The sequence below is a fragment of the Panulirus ornatus genome, chromosome 29 (genome assembly GCF_036320965.1).
Source record: "Panulirus ornatus isolate Po-2019 chromosome 29, ASM3632096v1, whole genome shotgun sequence".
Taxonomy (NCBI): domain Eukaryota; kingdom Metazoa; phylum Arthropoda; class Malacostraca; order Decapoda; family Palinuridae; genus Panulirus; species Panulirus ornatus.
In genome coordinates, this window is record NC_092252.1 from 12,002,970 (window position 1) to 12,024,399 (window position 21,430).

General features: G+C 45.3%; 1 protein-coding gene across 3 annotated transcripts in view; it reads right to left on the reverse strand.

Annotated features, from left to right (window-relative positions):
* The window catches only part of LOC139758115 (uncharacterized), a 357,618-nt gene that overhangs the window by 16,763 nt on the left and 319,425 nt on the right, over positions 1-21,430 (reverse strand). For all 3 annotated transcript variants that reach the window (XM_071679216.1, XM_071679217.1, XM_071679215.1), the window contains one exon: positions 171-266. In XM_071679216.1, the coding sequence (XP_071535317.1) occupies positions 171-266 (96 nt within the window). The remainder of the gene's footprint in view (positions 1-170; positions 267-21,430) is intronic.

The window sequence follows — 21,430 nt, forward strand, 5'->3', positions numbered from 1 at the left end:
GATATTAGCTGTGGTGTGGGTATATGTGTGTATATACATAAAGTTCATATACACAATTTATACAAGGTAAGAAATGGGACAATATGAATGTAAATACTCTCTCCAACACACACACACACACACACAGAATGACTGGACAATGGCTGTGCCCGGAAGGCTTGAGTACTGACCGATCCCTTCTTGCCAGGGAAGGAGAAGAAGACGTCAGGGCCGGAGCGGTTGGGCATCTGGCGAAGCACCCCCAATAGTTTGGCCGAGTGACGCGGCTGTGGAAAAATGGACAGTTAGTAATTAAACACCAGGAATAACATGAAATAAGACACAAAATATGACACATACCGCGAGAGCTAACCTACAAATAATAACATATGATAACCATAACCTTTGAATTACAATACGAATCATACACAGTAGTTAAACAAGGATTACGTATGTATACGTCAGAAATACGAAAAGATAACCGTAAACAAATACACACATAAAAATGATTCTTGCATAGTGGACAATGTCTTCATTCTCGTCTATCATCATAATCTAAATGGAAACGTTTGTTACTTCTGACAAAAAAGGAATATATACATAATTATTCTTATCATGTTAAAGTTGTGCCAGTTACAAGTGAATATACACAATAGAATTATATTTTACGAACACATTACCAAAATTATAATTAGTTTACTCCATTACATTGCCAAGTGTATGAAGATGACAGAGCATAATTATAAACATATACATATTCCAGACACTAATTTTCTTTATTGTCTCGCTTAGAACTCCATAAAAAAAAAAATCAGACCATTTTACACCCCTTAAAATATACTGAATTATCGTTATATCTGGATTACAATAAACATCAACTGTAGCCTAAACAATCAATAAAAAAAGTTGCAAGTCCTTTGTATAAGAAGACTTTTCTCTCTACTTTGAAGCAGACCAGGTCCGTTAGTCAACGACCGTCGTTAAAAGTATACCCCCGTAAAACCGTTTTCTATAACGACATCCTGCGCTTGGCTGATAGTCAGAGTATGGGAGGAGGAGCAGGAGCAGGAGGAGGAGGAGGAGGAGGAGGAGGGAGAGGAAAAGGAAGGAGCACGGGAGTGGGACTGTAGGCTGATAGAAGGACATTAGACAAGACCATAAAAATACGAGTAAACAGAAAATGGATGATGGCGGAGAGTAGGGTGGTGGTGGTGGAGTGGGGCGATGAAACGGCACCAAACCCGAGCAGGACAGGACTCCCCCACCACACCAATGCACCCGCCGCCCGCCAACCCAACAATAACACACTTCCTGGAAGAGGAAAACGTCGGCAAAATACGTCATTCACGAAATTAATGAGGAGTGGTGGAAGGTATTTCTCGCCCTTTATGTCCCTTCTTCCCACACACACACACACACAAACCTCACCAACTCGAACAGCTAGAGCAGCAGGCTTCAAATAACCACTACTACTGCTAATAATAATATTAATAATACAAATAATAATAATAATAATAATCTAAGCACCCGAGGCCACGTCAGGTGAGCCTTTCGTTGCCACGACCATAAAAACCCGTTACCAGACGCTCCCTCAAAAGACATGTTCATTCCGACATCAGTAACAGAAGTGTATCCATCCCTGCGCACGAGATGCTGCGCGAGCTGACAAACATGGCTGTACGTCTGTTTATGAGAGCAACAATCCACATATACAGAGGGGCAAAGATACGAATCAAGACCCTTGAGAAATTACGAAATTTACACATCCAAATACACGCTTAAACATTACGGACGAAAAAAATTCGCAAAGGAGAATAAACCAAACAGGTCGATACTAATATACGAAAAAAAGTAACTTTCCCATCTCGTCTGTTTCCATCTACATCTACCCATCTTCACGATCCTAATCATCTTGCTCGCTAAAGAAATCGTGAAAAATTGTTGCAAAATGAAGGTCGACAGAAGTAAAGTCTAAGGAGATTTTCTGCCCAATTAGAGCCCATTTCGCTTGCTTTAGATACAGCAGCAAGTGACGTAAGCCACATGATTGCCTATATTTGGTTCACTGGAGTTTAATGTGTGTGTGTGTGTGTGTGGTTTAACAACTTCGTAGAACTGCAGACGGGAGAGCATTTATACAGAAGCCCTGCACACATAATGGGAGCTACTGATACCATCCATATGTACATGCTATGCAGAATGACACCTACACAGGAGCTCCTTCCAAATGGTTCAAGGATACGTTCCTCGGCCCAGCGGACCACGCTCTCGCAACCTAGGTTATTTTAACCTACATTATTTTACCGAGGTTCATCCCACCCGCATCCATGACCCGAACCACCTGCCTTACCTACCAACCACACTCTTCATTGTGAGGCGCACCTCCAGCCTCTCCCTCGCAGTTCTCTTCAAACCCTGAGCCCGACGGTGCGACCCTTGAGCGCAGCGGTGGGACTCTGCAAGTATGAAGGCCTTGGCCTTCGAACTGATCCCAGGCCTTCATACCCAAGTGTCCTAACGTCACATTCATGGGTCGTGTGTTCAAAAGGGGTTCAGCGCTAGTGCTCCCCTCCCCCCTTCATCATCTATTCCTTCTCCCCTGACCTACATATCTCAGTTTATCTCCCCATCATGAGCTTACACTTCCTCCACCTTCCCCCTCGTTACTTTCCACCCTCAGCTTTCCTAAGCTTCATGTCGTTTCTCTCCAGGGTTTGCAATGCTCTCGTGGCCCCTCCTCCTTTATCTCTCAATTAAGCCATATTCCTCTCCCCTTCTCTAATATCTTCCAAAGCAGCCTGCATATAAATAAGGTTGGAACGGCACGGAAGGGCAACAAAACTATTCGGTTTCAGAAATAAACCCTATGAGTAAAGACTCAAGTATACAACAATCTCTCTCTCTCTCTCTCTCTCTCTCTCTCTCTCTCTCTCTCTCTCTCTCTCTCTCTCTCTCTCTCTCTCTCTCTCACCCCTTCTCTTCCCCACCACCTTCATCCACCTCCTCCTCTCCGTCACATATCCTTCCACCCATCGCCAACATTCCTCTCCACACTACCAGCCCCCCCTTCAACCCTCCCCCAACGTCCTCTCTTCTTCATCTCTTGTCATCCCCTAGCCACCCCTTCCCTCCCTCTCCTCTCCCCCTAGCTACCCTCTCTCCTCCCTCTCTCTCCTCTCCCCCTAGCACCGGATACCCCCCCCTGCCCCTTCCCCTTCACCCCATATTCTCATATTTCCCCCCTCACCTCCCCCTCGGACAGCGAGGCACTAACAGGGTAACGAGGAACACCCCTTCCCCCCCTGGGATAATCTACTCACTTTACATAAAAAGTTTGGCGCCGACGTCGACCCCTTTCCCCATGTGAGGGGAAAGGGATGGGGTTGGGGGGGGGGGATTTAACCTTGCGACTTTTGCCGGAAAATGTGAGGGAATATTTCTTGTCTTGATTATCATACAGCAGGATATTCATCTTCATCCACGGCCGAACATCTATCATCCTCGTTAAAGGAAATCTATAATGTAAATTTTGAGGGGACCGCCATGGTGGGTATGGGTCGCCTCGAGCCTGTGGCCGGGTAGGTGGAACCGGCTTATCACTCACATCATGCCCGTAATTGACACCTTCCACAGGGCAAGTACGAAATATTATATATATATCATGAACTGTTCATCACAGCTCTTGAGGAGATACCAGAGGTTGTTGGGCGGGCGGGGAGGAAGGTCTAGGTTAGCGTCGTCGGCCATGAGGGAGATAACAAGGGTTCGTTAAACCCCGACATATTCCTCACCCCCAGGCTGACCACAAAATGGGGGCAGGAGGGCGCTCTGATCAGCAATACTAACTTGACCACTCGGGCCTACGTTGCGACACGTGCCGCATCAACCCGATCCTCGAGGGATGGAGGGAAATCCGGAAAATTTATTCATTACAAAAATCGACGCGACGAGTCGTGGCCCAAAACACAGGACGAGAGCTTTCATGCCAGTCCTGGAGGGAATCACTTCAGGTCAGAAAATGAAATACATTTCCGTCTGATTGATCAATACGTCACAGCTTGGTTGATCGTGGGCAGCCGTGTAGCCAATGAGCGTGCGAGTCTCTCTCCGTTACAAGTGCAAACATGGACTAATGATCGAGTGAAAAGAAAAATCTGAGTTTAGGAATATCAACATACTTGCTGCCCACTGGAGAGTGAAGGGCGAAGAGGCGACAAATGAGCGACGGTGCCTTGAGGAGACTCTATATGGAACAGAGGAGAGTGCGTCACTGGACTAATACATACGTCATGTGAGCGTGAAGATAATAACAGTGAACTCAGGCGTTACGCACCTCATAAACCTTGACCGTCTCGTGCAATATCTGTGAGGCAACCTACGTCTCGCATGAGACCTAACCTAACCTAACCCCACTCTCAACACGAAATTTACCCAACCTAATTTACTCGTACTAGCGTTAGACCTCAATATAGCTAACTTCACTCTTACATTAAGACCTCACCATACCTAACCTTGGTGTCGCATGGTAACTACCATACCCTACCCCATTCAGTAATGAGGCCTGGAGTTACCGCCCACCTCACTTTCAAATATGAGACCTTCCGGTACTCATACCTCGTCATCACCCAACCTTCTCTTGCTTTACTTCCACCTCACCATAATCACGCTCGCTATCGCCTGACCACCACACCCACTGTATCAGTGACACCGCATAATTCACCATCGCACGCGCTTCAAACCGTGAACAGATTCCGTCATCACCACGATACAACACCACACCAACACCGTCAAACACACGGCTAAGTTCTACAACATCAAACGTTTCCCCCTCACGTGGGGGGTCGGCATCAAGCACCAGCTGTTCGAGGGGAAAAGTTCCGTCCCTGCACCAGGCGGGGGGCGCCAAGATCTCCGACTCCTGGACCAATTCAACCAATGTGGGAGGAAAGAGGCGAAAATATCGTGACGAGTTCTCGGCGCGAGGGAGACAGCGAGGGATATCTGAGCCAAGGCCTCGACACGAACGGTGGCGAGGAGAGTGAGAGAGAGAGAGAGAGTCACTTAGCGGATCATATAATGTGCAACACACACTGTACCCTGCTCTCTCTCTCTCTCTCTCTCTCTCTCTCTCTCTCTCTCTCTCTCTCTCTCTCTCTCTCTCTCTCTCTCTCTCAACAATTCTGAGACTTTTTATTTATACCTAACTTGAAAAGGTAATGATGTCCTTGCCAATGTGAATATCCAAAGTATTTGAAAAGAAAACACCCACTTTCTTTCTTTTGCAACTCAGTTCAGCCACGAGGAGGAGGAGGACACTCCAAGCCTAAGGCGGAGTGAGACAAAGAGCTGAAGCCCACAACAGTATGTCCCGATGCGGACACCCAACTTCAGGATATGCTACCGGCTGGGCAATACACCCACAGGCCGTGCAGGTTACATGGAACACAAAAGAATAGCGTCATCGCCTTGCGTGTGTGTGTGTGTGGAAATACAGGTAATGCAGCGAGACTGAAGACCCTGCAGGAGCCACTTCTTGACACACACCTGACCCCTTCCCTCAGTGGGTTCTGAGATGCAGGGCAAGACTCCTCGACTTACGATTGCTTGATTTGTGCCGGCAAGACCAGCAAATTGATTGTGCAACCCATGCTCATCCTGTGAGCGGCAGCGCAAAAAGGACTTACGAGGCACGCCAGAACCTGTCACCTGTCTCCGTGTTACCCAGCCATACCACAAAACAACAGGTACTACAGTCAAAGTAGTCCTCAACTGCGACCTCACAAGAGACACCAGCAAAAGGAAGATCTTGCGCTCGCAGAGCTAACAATCGGGTGAATCATATAAGTGTATGGCAACGGGTTGGCTTCATGGCTGTACTCCAGCTGTCGTAACCCAACTGCCACCAGTGCTCCCACTACGCTTGTTCCTCATTACCAGTACTTCTAGCACATCAGCTCCTCCACTGCAGTAATGGTCTTTCTCTCTCTCCTACACACATCACACTAGTACTTCCATTTTACACATTCCCTGCCATCAGTAGAGGCATCACCCCTCTACCACCACGCCACAAGTGCTTTCTTTCCGTCACTCCAATCACACCAGTACCCTCACTGTGCTAGTGCTCCCACTACAGTCACGTCTTCCCCCCACTACCACCACCCTTGCACTGTGTGCCCCTTTCCCAATGATGCCACCACACTAGTGCTTAAACTACCATTAATCGTATTGTGGACGGGGTCACGTTTCTCTTAAAGAAAAATCTTTTAAAATTCTGAAATCTGAATGTAACTACATTCCTTTGTAATCGATGGTATCTCCATAACACCATAACATTATCGCCTGGCCAATACCCACACTCCATCGGTTCCAGCCACCACTTCACTAGCATTTCTAAGACACGGGGGTAACAATTCCCTAGGCCAGCGTTCACACCCCCACCAGCATCTCTATCCTCAATACTTCCACTAGACCAGCACTTACACGATTAAAAGCACTCCCACAACACATGTGCATCCAGTGTACCTATATTTCCACGCAAGGTGTGCTAACAATTCACCTGGTCCTTCCAACACATCATCAGTGCTTGAAAATCAGCGCTCCTAATACACCACTGAACCAGCAACACTCACCAACTACTCACTCTTCCAGAAAATCTGTTACCGAGTATCATTATTCACTCTGCGTTAATATACAGACTTCGACAGTACTCGCAATACAGTACACTCAATACACCAGCACACACGATAAAATGACAGTACGCACTATATAACTACGCTGCATGAGTTCAAAGACGCCAATTCACCCATTCCATCCGTACTCCCCATTCCTACTTCTCCCACTACATCAGTCATACTACCTCCACCGAATACTTCAACTTATCTAAAAATTTCCCCTCAGCCACCGAGGCAATCATGACAGCAGGAGCCCTTGGCAGATCCGCCCACCAATGTGTTTAGAGAGTCCTCTGAAAACTCTCCAAGGAAACCCGCATGATTCCCTTCCCAGTGTGCAGTTCCCTCGAACTGAGATTTATGCAATGGAATAATCCACCGGGAAAAACCGTGTGTGTGTGTGTGTGTGTATGTGTTTATATATATATATATATATATATATATATATATATATATATATATATATATATATATATATATATATATATATATATATATATATAATCTGGAGGTATATATTCAACGTTCATATACAATTCTTTTCCTGATCTGTGAGCGTGAACAAGAGAAAAAGAAAGTGATCTTTGAGGACAAGAAGAATAAAGAAAATTCTCTTCTAAAAAGAGAGAGAGAAAGTATCTTGGCAATGCAGGGAAAAAAAAAAGAAAGCTGGGTTGAGCATATTCTAAGACGAGGTTGACTGCCGAGGGACGCGAGTGAGGGAGAGATGGAAGGGATGCGTCAAAGACCAAGGATCATCACGGTGGAGGAGCTGAAAGAAGGATCCTTTGTGGAAATGAGGCAGAAAGCCCAGGACCGAGATGGAAGCCTTGGTCCTATTGTCTGGCTGTCGACGACACACACACACACACACACACACACACACACACACACACACAACTCCCACTCCATGAAGGAGGATGCGAAGCCATCCCCCAAAAATACTACCGACGTACACTGGACATCGCACGTCACTAAATATTTTTGAGTCCTAGGACTTGAGGTGACCGGCGGCTTCGTGGAGTCAAACAATCTACATAACCCAGGACAATGGGCAGGTGCCTAACCACCTAGACGATATTGTACAGGCATCACAGAACACTGTGTCGTTGTGATACAGTCTTTGCAAAAGTCTTTACCAAAGGCGATCACTGTGTCATAATGCACAGAAAACGTAAAGACTGGAACAACCGATAAAATGGGAACGGTGATATACAACTAAAGAGATCAAACGTTTTTGTAAATCAGGTACATTCCTGGGCATCCTTGTTAAAATCCTCAGTTCCCCTAAGGGGATGTATTTGCTCCTCTGCTGTTTCTCACTGTTATGAGCGTGAATACGAGCCACAGAGTAATAACATCATCTGTATACGACACAAGAGTCAGTGAGGAATTTCAAGCAACACAAGACGCCAAGAAGTTACAAAATAGACACAAAGTCTTCCTGTGGGTCACTGATAACTATTATGCACTTCAATGACAAGTTTCAAGTACTACGTTGTGGGGGGAAAAAAATATCCAGAACATCGGACAGATTCGGACACAATCATATTACGGTAGAGTAATGTAGAATATCTTGGAGAAAAAAAGTATGATGATGACATTAACTTCAGCGAACACAACAAGGCAACTGCTGTCTCCTTTTTTCTCATCTTGGTTACATCCACGCACATTTAGACACCCCAATCTGAGCCTTCGAAGAAGATGAGCACTCCTCGTGTGACTCCTTCTGTTTCTCCTTTTAGAAAGTTAAAAGACAAGGAGGGGAGAGTTTTTAGCCCCCCCCCCCCCCCCACTCCTCCGTCCCCTTTAGTCGCCTTCTCTTCTAGAAATGTGACAGGCTGGAATTTAAGGTCCTTCAAGACGAAAGGAAAGCTAATGGTTACTCTATTCAAGGCGCCGTTACTCTTACGAACAGAATACTGTTGTGTGCTAACATCACCTTTTAAGGGCGGGAGAAACTGCGGTTGGAAAGTGTGCAACAATATACGCTGTGTGTGATTCCCTCCGACAGGTAGGTATATGGTACAACGAAAGACGACTGAGTAAGAAATGTCCACTTACAATTACTGATGACAATTGTGTAACTACAAGCAACACTTGTCCTTCTGTGATTACCAATAACAAGTGCCTAGACGACTGCAAACAACGGGTGTCTGCAGAACAGCTAAGATGTGCTCATGTGTGATCACTGGTGACAAATGCCTACAATATATGAGACTACAAGCAACACAACAATGAATGAATACCTGTAACACGTGATTTGATGTAAAGACAAGGAATGGGTATATATATATATATATATATATATATATATATATATATATATATATATATATATATATATATATATATATATATATATATATATGGATAAATATGTGACTTGTGGCACATACATAAATGTGTGTGTGTGTGTGTGTGTGTGTGTGTGTGTGTGTGTGTGTGTGTGTGTGTGTGTGTGTGTGTGATTTTTATTAACGTGTCTTTTCCCTCCTCTGAAACAAATACCCGTATATGATTACCAGAGTCAAATGCCTGTACGTCATTACAAGCGACATACTTGTGTCTGTAAGTGGCAAATGTGCATTCAAACGGATAGTCACCACAAAGCTAATCAAGTAAGAGTTTAGAATCAAAGGGGCTGAAGATCAAAAGAATAACATGTCAAAATATAGACCAAATAATCTAAATATCAGAAGCTGCAAACTGAAGGTATCAATCAAGGCAAAGGAAGGGCGTTGTAACAGCTACGACGCGCTGTGTAATACTCCCTTCTGATGACAGACAACCTATACTCATTGGACCAACTCCTCCGCTCTGTTGACATGTCCCGTGAAAGTGGATACACACACCGCCTGGCCCTTGCAGTACACGTGGACACGTCCCCTCACCCCTGTCCTCTACTCCGCATATTCAAGTGAACAAAACTCACAGATACATAGCATCTTTGTAGCAGTATGATGTTCAAAACACTTACAGAACACCTTCATCCCACTACAGACACCACACACTGCCCACATTCCATATACTACAGCCTCCCCATGACAGGGAACACCTTCAACACACCATCCATCACACTCTACACACGCTGTACACACCACACCGAATGCCACTAACTCGACACATTCCACACAATTACGCTTTGAGGATCTAGCAACTGAAAACCACTGCCACACCCTCCTGCTCCTCCTCCTGACGGCAAATACACACACACATACACACCTGACACCTTCAGGAACATCTCCTGGACTACGTCTTGAGGCACGTACCCCTAAGAAGGTCAGTCTCCGATAATTTGTCGCCAAGATGATGATGGCTTTGTACACCGATGGCAGGGAGAGAGAGAGAGAGAGAGAGAGAGAGAGAGAGAGAGAGAGAGAGAGAGAGAGAGAGAGAGAGAGAGAGAGAGAGAGAGAGGAGATGAACCCTATAATTGTGATGGTGAAGGCGGGGATTAGTGCTATAGTGCTGGTAGGTCTATGCGACAGTGAGACGGGACATGTGATAGTGATATGGGGAAACAAGTGATGCACTTTTATGGTGGAATGGTGAGGATAATGATGATGTAGAAAAGGATGGATGGACGGGTCATGGAAGCGAATACGGCCAGGAAGAATGGCGAACGTAGTGACACACACACACACACACACACACACACACACACACACACACGCCCATGAACGACGACGAAGATACTGAAATACAGCTGGGACGGGTGGGCAAGACAGTGATATACTGCCCGGGGACGATGGTTGAGGGTTGTGATATATCATCCGATAGAGGGAGACATGCAGCCTGGATGCATTACGCCTGACAGTAATATACTGTGCGTGTGTGTGTGGTGTGTGTGCGTGAAAGAGCGAGCGCGCCCATCCAGTACACATTTCAGTCCACCTGGCCCCATGTTTGCTGTGGTCAACTGTGTTTCTCTCTAGGAGGTTCCTCCTGCCTGTGTTTGCTCTCAAATCCATTCTATGTCCATTTCCTTTCTTCAGCCGAGGCTCTGAGTCAGTGTCACTGTACACATCAAATCCATAATCCCGACCAATGGAAATGTGTCACTATTGATTTCCAACACACACACACATACACAAATACGACTGTAAACAAACAGAAAGATATCCACACATGCCCTCATACAAAACACTCACAAACAAACAAAAAACACGCACATAAAAGACTCAAAACCTATACAGAAATAAGAACAGGTACACACACACACACACACACACACACACACACACACACACACACACAATCTCGCACACACATAAGCACATAAACACTAAAACCCACGCACGGACAAATATATAAAACAATGGTATGCATATGATAGCAGTTAAAATGTACAACTATTTGAGCTATGACAATACCTATACAGGGCAATTCATGCAAAAACAACTGTGTCAGGTTTCGCATGAAATATGAGTTACGTGTTCTGAGTGAATATGTGAAAAAAAAATATGACATTAACGTTTCACTCCGTAAGAGTTAAACAATGATTCTCTCTCTCTCTCTCTCTCTCTCTCTCTCTCTCTCTCTCTCTCTCTCTCTCTCTCTCTCTCTCTCTCTCAAGATAGAGGCCAGGTGTCAAAGAGTGTTGTGAAGATGACCTCCGATTTGAGCCTCACCACCGGTGTCCAGGGGAGAGTGAATTTAGCTGTATCGAGGGTGCGCTTGAAGATCCCATTGTCGAGCATCAGGTGAAGATGTGTTTGTCAAGGGTGAGGTGAAGATGCGTTGCCGAGGGCGAAGTGTGGTGAAGATGAGTTTGATACTGCCTCCTTCTGAGGTGAATATGATGGGAAGTGATAAGTGCCGAGGGAAACACATTACACTCGTTCCCGAATGTTGGCGTCACTAGATCAACATTAATTTGCAAAGGCTAAAAAAAAAGAGACGAAAAAACAATGAAGATATCAGTATATAGAAACTGTATCCAAGGTGAGAGCAACGTGTACTATACTCGGTTACGATGTGCGTCAATATACGCCAACAAAACAACACGAAACTAAAACAGGACCGCGTAAGACGCCCTCAATTGCGTCAGGACTATTAAAGTATAACGGCAAACGCTGCGGTAACGTGTTGCTGCCCTTTGTCCAGTCACCTCACACTTGAGATCATCCGAAGTAACCCATCGGCCACCCTTGACCGGAGGAGCCCAGCGCTAGTTCCTTGCCTGACGGGCAAAACTCCACCATGCGGTTCGGTCTGACTGCCTTCTAAAACTCAAGCGCTTGCGAGGTTGAGCCTGCTCCTGAGAGCCTCATCTGTATTCCGAGTCCATCAAGTCCTCGGCCCTCGGGAAGTCTCGTGTCAGCAAGCTGCCGGTGACAGAGGCGATGAGGTACTCTCTCAAGCGTGATGCTTCACACGCGTCCTTTTTTTTAAAACCATTTCAGTCGGGCGCGCCAAGCGTCGTCCAGCACTGGCTCTACTGCAAGGGGGTCTTAGATAACAGTTATTCTGCACTCGGACCCACGGACTTACTCGAGGATCACTTTACGTCTTTAATCTCTCGCTTCTGCGCGAGATCTCGTCTTCGGTGATCCTGTCACAGGATGGAGGTCAGCTCAAACGCACGACCGTTGACACGTCACGGCTCAGTCCTATTCTCCAGTTCTGGAGAGGAGGCTCGTATACCTTACGTATACCTCAAACAAGCTAGTTTCAGGCACTCTCATTTGTCCCTTCTAACAGCTTTGTTTGCAGTCTGCCAGAAAAGCAGACTTTCAGCTCCAAAGTACATAACTGAAGAGAAGAAGGGCGGACCATCTTCATGAAATTCAATTCTACGTTTTTTTTCCACATTCCCTCCCGATGGCCTGCAATTCTGAATTCCGCGTGCTGATCTCCCTCCTCGGCGAAGTCTTTGAGGAGAGTAATCCATCTGCTAAGAGCGTCCTTCAAATCCTCAAGTGTTTGCTGCAAGAAGATATCATTCTCCATGCGAAAAAATGAAGGAGTCCTCCACCAAAATTAGACAGGGATGAAGAAAATATATTCCTTTGTCTCCCTCGGGATTCGACGCAAAACTGAATCTAGCTTCCAAACACGTCGTACACAGCCTTGATGTTTTGAATCAATCGCTTTGGAATTCTACTGAGCAGAATATATATATATATATATATATATATATATATATATATATATATATATATATATATATATATATATATATATATATATATTATATGAAGAAAACACATTTCTCATGCTTCTAACACAAGCACTGACCTCAATACACCTGAGCCCAGAACGACCACAAAGCATATCTGATGACGACATAAACTGAACACAAAACGTTGAGCATAAAGACCAGCATCCCCTGACACTTAAGAATGAAAAACACATCAAGACAGCGAAAAGAAAAGCACCGTACGTCTGACTGGTAACAGCACCTCAGCAACAGTGCTGAAAGTCGAGAGCAATTCTGAAAGTCAGAGAATACAAAGCATTTAAAGGTCTTCCATTGGTCTAAATACACTCGTCGTATTGACTGCCGAGTGACTGGACACTGACATCCACAGCTAGACCTACTTTTCGCATCATTCTTGACGTTTCGGGCTGAATGGTCTGACCCTTGCCGAGGCAAGCCAGTGCAACTCCTGAACAAGACGGTCCGGACCGACCCTTGAGCTAGACGGTGCGATTCTTGAGGAATGGCGGTACGAGCCCTCAGCCCCCGATGAGACTTATGGAGCTGGCCAGAGGCCATGGAATCATAACCCAACGGCCAACCTGTCATGTCCAAGAGTTCAGGTCAAATCCCAATTTCAACTCACTCTTATCCGAAATAAAAATCCCACTGTTAAAAGTATGTAATCTGATTCTTGTTCCCACGATCTTTTCCCAGTTACTCAAAGGCTTCGTATTCTGATGAGGGTTAATTGCATCCCTTTGACTGTCTTTTGCTAATTACGCCGTGTAGCCGGGGCCATCAAAGTGAGAGTCTGAGAGAAATGAAAATAAAATCGACTGAGCACCTCCCGCAGCCCAGGACACAAGATGAAATACAGGCAGCACTGTATTGTATTACTGGTAGGGGAAGTGTTCTGCCTTCCGTATCTGTACCCAGCGTCCTTAGAAACTAGTTAGTGAGCTCCAAGTATCTTTCATACGTGCATAAAAAGAAGACACATCCATGCTATGGCGTGAGAAATTAAGAAGTCTGGCAACAACTGCAGCCTGAGATGAACTTCAACAAGGAACCCCAAGTACGGTAATTTCTCCCGGGCTAATACCGGACACCTCGTCACCCGTCTTCTTTGAACTGACTTATTCCTATCACCGGCAACAAAACATGCAACTCATTCCTCGAGACAACTTAACTAGATCCACAATTCACCTTCACTCGGGTTCTTGAAAATACACTCAACTTCCCTTCACACACTCTTTCTCTCCTCCCTTGCAAAATACATTCGGCCTCCCTTCACGAACTCTTTCTCTCCTCCCTTGCAAAATACCATTCGTGTCTCCCGCATCTCCAGTTTCCACATGGAACTCCTTTCAGGATCTATTTACCTCCTTCAAACACAACTTATTCTTCTCCCTCTTAAATCTCCACTCATTCTTTTCCCAAAAATCCTCACCTTCTACTCTTCAATTCATAGCCTCATTTTACTCAACTCTTTACCTTGCACTCATCAGCATTTTCCAGATTTAACTTCCTTCAGTTCACCTTCCCAACGGCCAAGTTCACCAGACGTGCATTCTCCCATGGTATTCATCATCTCTTCCTGCAGCTCTACACATCTCTCTGAGGGGCAGCCTCACACACCTCATTCGTCCATTGTTTCAGCGTCGATTCAAGAAATACTAAGACAACCTCTTAATCTTCTTATCAGCTTTAAGCTTTCATTTTTTCCAGCCTCCCAGGATTTATCTTTCTTGCTCTCCGATTCAGATTCTTACTCCATGACCATCTGGAATATTCCTTTACCTTTTACATATCATGATCGTATGATCTGATGATAATTTCTCAACCAACAACGTCTTTCTTACTATCTTGGTTACGTCCATACGCATGACAGATCTGAAGCAGTGGACACACAAACACACAGCTTCAATGAAGCACACACGTCTCTCATCCTATCCCTAGTGACACAGTCTCCTTGGACCCAGTACCCACTTAGCATCCACTTCCTCCACTGTCAATTCCCATACATGATTTCTTAAGTTGCCTCCAAAGTTTCAGGTATAAGTTAGTTTTTCTGTCACCTCAAGGTGAAAACACAAAAGTTACACCTAATTCGTATGTCAATCGCTGAATTCTACAACAAACAACGTATCACAACCGTATCTATAATCAGCTGTCGCTTTCTGCCAGTCATACAATTAAAGACATCACGTGCCTTGTTTCTCTCAAAACTATGACTGTCATCAAGGACGCTTGACCTCATAGTATTGACCTCATTCTAAAAGTAACTTTCACGTAGAAAAAAAAGTTCCCACAGTCTTAACTTTGTCTGACACACACATTGAATATGTATCACCCCATAAAAGTATCTGCCATACATTCCCCTACATGAATAAGAGTCCCCATTAAGTAGACCATCCTCTACCATTATCACCACCGCCAGCACTATCAGTGACCTCTTATCTATCATCCCCCTCTATCAATATTCCCTCTTACGTCATAACCATCATCATAATCGTCCCTGTCTACTAAGACGCTGCACACACTCCCAAAATGTAAACATCACAGGATCCATCTTGGGAGTGGCGCACCCTGCTGTCAAGGTGCCACGTCACAGGGCACCAGCAGGAAGAATACCTCCCAGGCCATACGCCATCCACGTCAACCTCACTAGCACACTTACCATCAACAAACAAGTCTAAAGGACTGCCAGAGGTCATCACCAGCTTGCAGCTGACCACACAAGTGACCATCATCAGAGCAGCAGCAGCAGCAAAAGAGCCACAGCCAAGTGTACTTACCCACACACACATAACAAAAGCATTGTAGGTCCTGATGACTCAGATAACGAATCTGAATCGTGCAGAAACACACTCCTGTGTGTCTCAAACCGAAGCAGGCTGCGCCACGCGCAACAGCCGCCGTAGACATGGTGGCGCGGGAGGAACAGTCCAGCAGCGCTCACCTGCGCACATCCCGGAGGGTCCACACTCACCCACCATGCCCCCCTACCCAAACTTCCTCCAACGTTTTTTTCTTTCAAACTGAAGAGGGAAGTTAAGGTGTCCCGTCTGCCTCAAAGCCGAGTCTTCCAGCTCGGGGGGAAAAAATGTGTGTTATCATCAGAATGTTTTGGCTGCCGCGTTTCGTAAATAGCTGAACGAGAGGCGGTCCTGAAGAAATATATACATACATATATAAAAAAAAGGAAGCTTAACGAGCGTTTGATTAACGGTGGCAATGAACCCGCCAGCCACTGTACCCAAGTCTACTTCACGGACCTATGGATTACCAGGAACCTCTGAGAGACGTCGACCGAACACCTGGATGACAACAGGTAATTCTAAACCACTGGGAACGTCGATCGAACACCTCTATTACCACAGGTCATTTCTTGAACCACTGGAAAACGTCGATAGTAAACCCCTTATATTACAAAGGCTCAACCACAGGATGAGGTCGACCAAACCCCATGAGTACGTCCACTAAACTCTGAGTGCGTCTACTAAACTCTGAGTGCGTCCCATAAACTCCGAGAGCGTCCACTAAACTCTGAGTACGTCCACTAAACTCTGAGTGAGTCCCATAAACTCCGAGTGCGCCCACTAAACTCTGAGTACGTCCACTAAACTCCGAGTGAGTCTACTAAACTCTGAGTACGTCCACTAAACTCTGAGTACGTCCACTAAACTCTGAGTGCGTCCACTAAACTCCGAGTGAGTCTACTAAACTCTGAGTACGTCCACTGAACTTTCAGTGCGTCCACTAAACTCCGAGTGAGTCTACTAAACTCTGAGTACGTCCACTAAACTCTGACTGCGTCCACTAAACTCCGAGTGAGTCTACTAAACTCCGAGTGCGTCCCATAAACTCTGAGCGCGTCCACTAAATCTCATGAGAGCGTCCACTCACTCACTCTCAAGTCTTGAAAGTGATGACTTTAACGTTACCACCTTTTTACTCTTTTTTTTTTTTGCTTTTTTTTTCTTTCAGTTTGATTTTACTTCCTCGAGAGTAGTGATTCTGAACTCCCGAGTCCTGAGAATGAAAACTTTACTCACCCTCCGAATTCGACGAACTTCACGAGTACGATGAAATACTTTTCGCAAGTGCGACACCTTAAGCCCCCGAGTAAAGGCGACGAGATCCACTCAGCCACAATTCATTTCGCCAAGATAATCGACTTCATCCCTCGGGCTGGGCGACTTGAATCCCTTTCAGCACTACCATCCCATCCCTTTAAACGCTGCGAATCGAAAACCTAAGTATGATAACGAAGCTCTGAATGAGGAGATTAATGTCCTCGTTCCATGGGAGGGGTTTAAAGTCACCGCAGTGTTGGTTTAACTCGTTAATTTTTCAGGGATTGCGTTCTTGTGTTCTGGGGCTTAGGCGATCATATTCATGGGATTAATTCGTGAATACTCAGATGATTAAAGTATCGCATTCTAGGAGTCTGAACTCATGGGGTCACATAAAAGCGACCTCTTCTATGAGTTGAAGTCATCACTTATGTGTCACATAAGCTCAAGACGTGTCCTAGAGTCAGATAACGTCAGGCCGGTATATTTCAGGAGACAGACTAATCACTTACGCAGGAAAAGGACTGATCAGTACTCTTGCGTGTTCACACCTCGTTTTCTGGCGCTGAACAACAGAGACTCAACTTGTCTCTTCCGCCGATGGGGGAATGACTGATACAGTCCGCGGTAAGACACCGGAGGGAACTGGTTCCTGATCGTGTCCTTAACACAATAAAATCCAAATCGAGCCTCCGCCAGAACTTAATATATCAATTTAACAGCAGGGATCTGCCAACGGCAGGGAAGGGAGGTGTGGAGCGGAGGTTGGGGGGTGGGAGGCGAGTGTGTGTGAGGCGGGGGCGGTGTGGGACGGAGGTGGGTCGTGGGGAGTGTGAGGCGGGGGGCGGTAAGATGCAGGGAGTGAAAGCAACTGGAAGAAGGAAGATGGGAGCGGCGAGGGAGGACAAAGGAGGTGCGGAGAGACGGCGGAATGAAGCGCGCGGGAGGAAAGAGCTGGGACGCGTGAGGGCTTGTGGGGGAAGGAGAGGTACGGGAAGACGGGCAATGGGAGAAGGTACCTTGGAAGGGCAAGGAAAAGGTAGCTGGGGGAGAGGCTGGATAAAAATTAGCGGGGAAACAAAAAAGCGAGAATCTGACCAGCAGATAGGGGGAAAAAAATGACGTCTTTCCCCAGCAGGAAGGAGTGGCCCGAGGACCAGGGAGAGAGAGAGAGCGGACTTGGTGCAGGTCAGTGTCACCAGCGGGAGGCACAAGATCGTGAAGGCTCCGGGAGGCAGGCCTCACCACAGTTGTCAGGTTGGGTCAGACCTCCTTAGTACAAGAAGCATATGGCGCACCACGTATTCTGGACGTGTTTCATCAGACACCCTGAGTTATTACCTCACAAGGCAGGTGATATATACATATACTAAAAGCTGAGGAGATGGTGTCGCTATGTGGAGAAAAATGCAATAGGAATGTCTCAAGTATAGTCCGGTGCAACCACTCTACTACACAGCGGAGAACAGCTCATCCTGATGCAGACAGACGCTGAAATCAACAACATACAACAACAGGAGGAAAGACGTCAAAACATGTCCTCATCTGTCCCTTCCACTGCAGGTTATGATGGTATGCAAATCTGAAATATGCCAAGCCTAACATGCAAATCAGTCATCAAAAACTGCAAAAAGTATATGAATATGCCTGTTCCTGCTTTCATAACACTGATGGCTTCCTAGATGACGGGACCCTAAACGGAAAAATCGTCTGACGTAGAAAACAAACTGGAACAAAAATATGAATTAAGACTAGGATGCGTCTGCATACTAAGCATGTGAAGCCAGAGAAAAATAACATCAAAGAACAAAATTACCTTTTTCTTTTCATATTCACTCTCTCCCGATTTATGGAGATACCGCTGGTCACAGACGAAAGGACCTCTTCGTTTGCTCACATCTACGCCCTAGCTGCAGTGTATAATGCACCAAAACCTGGTCTCACCATCCACAGCCAAGCCCGACAAAACTAATTCCGTGGTTCCCCTATACCGCTTCATATGCCCTAGTTCATCACAAACAGCACGTCTCCCCTCCCCCTACCTCCACATTTACCACGTCGTTCCAATTTACTCTATCCCACGCATGCATCTCACCCTCCTGAATGCTCAGTACAATTATCTAATAACTATACCGAAAAATTCAACAGACACCCTCCCAGCAGCGTTCAGCTAAAGTCCCAGTGATCAAGAGTAAAGAAAGAATCTGATAAGAATTTACAGGTAATTACAAGTAATTTACAGGTAATTACAAGTAATTTACAGGTAATTACAAGTAATTGACAAGGTACAGATGGTAGGCTTCAATCAGAGTCTTGGAAACAAAATCCTCTAACGCAGGCCCCTCTTACAACGTCAGTAAGGCTCCTCCTATTTCTTTCTTTCTTTCTTTTTCTTACAGAGGATGTATCCCAAAAGAGAAAACGGACGTATCGAAAATCAGACAGACAAACGCGACGGAGAGACGTACTAAAAGTCGACCAACGTTTTCGTTTACCAAGAAAATATAAAAAAGATATGCAGCACTTTCAACAAATAATTCGTCTGATAAAGTGACCAGTCTTCCATTAGAACACGTTACAGCTCCCAATACACTACAAGTAACAGTGACTGTAACCTTCCGTAACGACACGTCACAGCCACCAGCACACTGCAGGCAATGACTGTAACCTTCCCTAAGAGTAACGTTACAAAAACCAATACAAGTGACAGACTGTAACCTTCCCTAAGGGTAACGTTACAAACACCAATACAAGTGACAGACTGTAACCTTCCCTAAGAGTAACGTTACAAACACCATTACAAGCGACGGACTGTAACCTTCCCTAAGAGTAACGTTACAAACACCATTACAAGTGACGGACTGTAACCTTCCCCTAAGGGTAACGTTAAGCCACCATTACAATACAAGTGGCACTGACTGCGACTTCCTTGCCAGCAAGTTACAGCCTCGTAAACTAACGTCCACAAATCTCAAAAGATGCCTGCATCTCTCGCCTACGTCTGACAAGCCCTGGAGGGGCGAACTTGAGAGGAAACGATAAAGCAGGAGTTAGAGATCGGGTAAAAATCAAGGCATCCATTGGGTTCCATCGCTGGGATAACTCCGGGAAACACCCGCGAGTGAGCTGTCAGGTGTAGAATGGGAAACATTCACAACGGCGAACGTACAATAAAACTGCCACAAGTGATCAGCGTCTCGGGCTCTCTATTTCACGGATACTGTGGAGGGACAGAGAGGCAATAAAACCCCTGAGCCAACGCCGGCATATACATACATACATACATATATATATATATATACCACATATTCAACACGGGCACTTCCACAGCTGCATAGAATCACGAAGGGACACAAGTATTAAGGTATAGTTCGAGAATAAACCACTTCTGATATTGTATATAGATACAAGCCTTTCCAGGACGCAACCTGACGCAGCCTACCACCAGCTTCTCCACATCAAAAGACCCTCCCACCTCCTCATTCACTCACGAGACATCGCCACTAATTCTACATATCGCACAGTGATGATCAAACATTTCCACAGAAAACTGCTGCAACAGCCAACAATATGCCGAAAAAAAAAGGGCTAGGCTTTGGCTCTGTTCTTAAGATATCCCATATTTCAAGTCTTATACGCCCATAAAAAAAAAACTTCAAGTGTAATAAGAGCATGGTTCTTCCCCTGTTCCGCTTAAATAATGAGCTGAAAGAGAAAAAAAAAAAAAATCCCTGTTTTCCAGAGCGAAAAATAAAAGTTATATGGGATTCGTCGATAAAATTGAGTCTCCCAATACAGAAAGCCCTGCTAAAACAACTGCCTAGAAATTTCTCTTTAATGAAACGAAACCGGCTCAGAGAAGAGCGCTGAGGATGGTTACAGGCGAGGCATAAGCCAGGAGGAGCCCAGCACCACTGGCAATACCAGGGGGAAGAGGAGTGGAAGTTTATACAAACGGGGGAGGATAGACCCACGCTACGGAACTGGATATACGATCTATCCTGCCAAAGAATTCACGAACAGTGATATGAACATAGTCTAGGATAAATTCTAAGAGGTGGAACACGGGAGAAAAGAAAAATCTTGCTGCTGGTGACATCTTAAATAGTTAGGATGTGATGAGAAAACACGAGTGAAACTGAACACTTTTAGTTTCCAGGAAATACATAAATAATTTTGAAGAGAAAATAGAAGCTTTTATAAAATGAAATAAAAAATGGAAGAAGCTTCGTGTGAAAAAAGAGGTTGAAAATAGGAAATAGCAAGAACTGGTAAACAGATTGCGAGAGAAAAATCTAGTTTGTGTGAAGGTGATGAGTGATAACTTATGCCTTCTTGATACTCACTAAATAAGAGCAGTAAAGAGAACAAGACCGTGGCTCTGCACAGATGACATGAAAACAAGTCACTGAAAACTAGATCGTATAACAACGAAAACAGAAAACAACTTTGTCATGAGAAGTGACTTGGGGAATAAACTCGAAAGACAAGACATACAATTACACAGAGAACAAAACTTCTGGAGCTGCTCTATGGCGACCAAACCTCCGTCT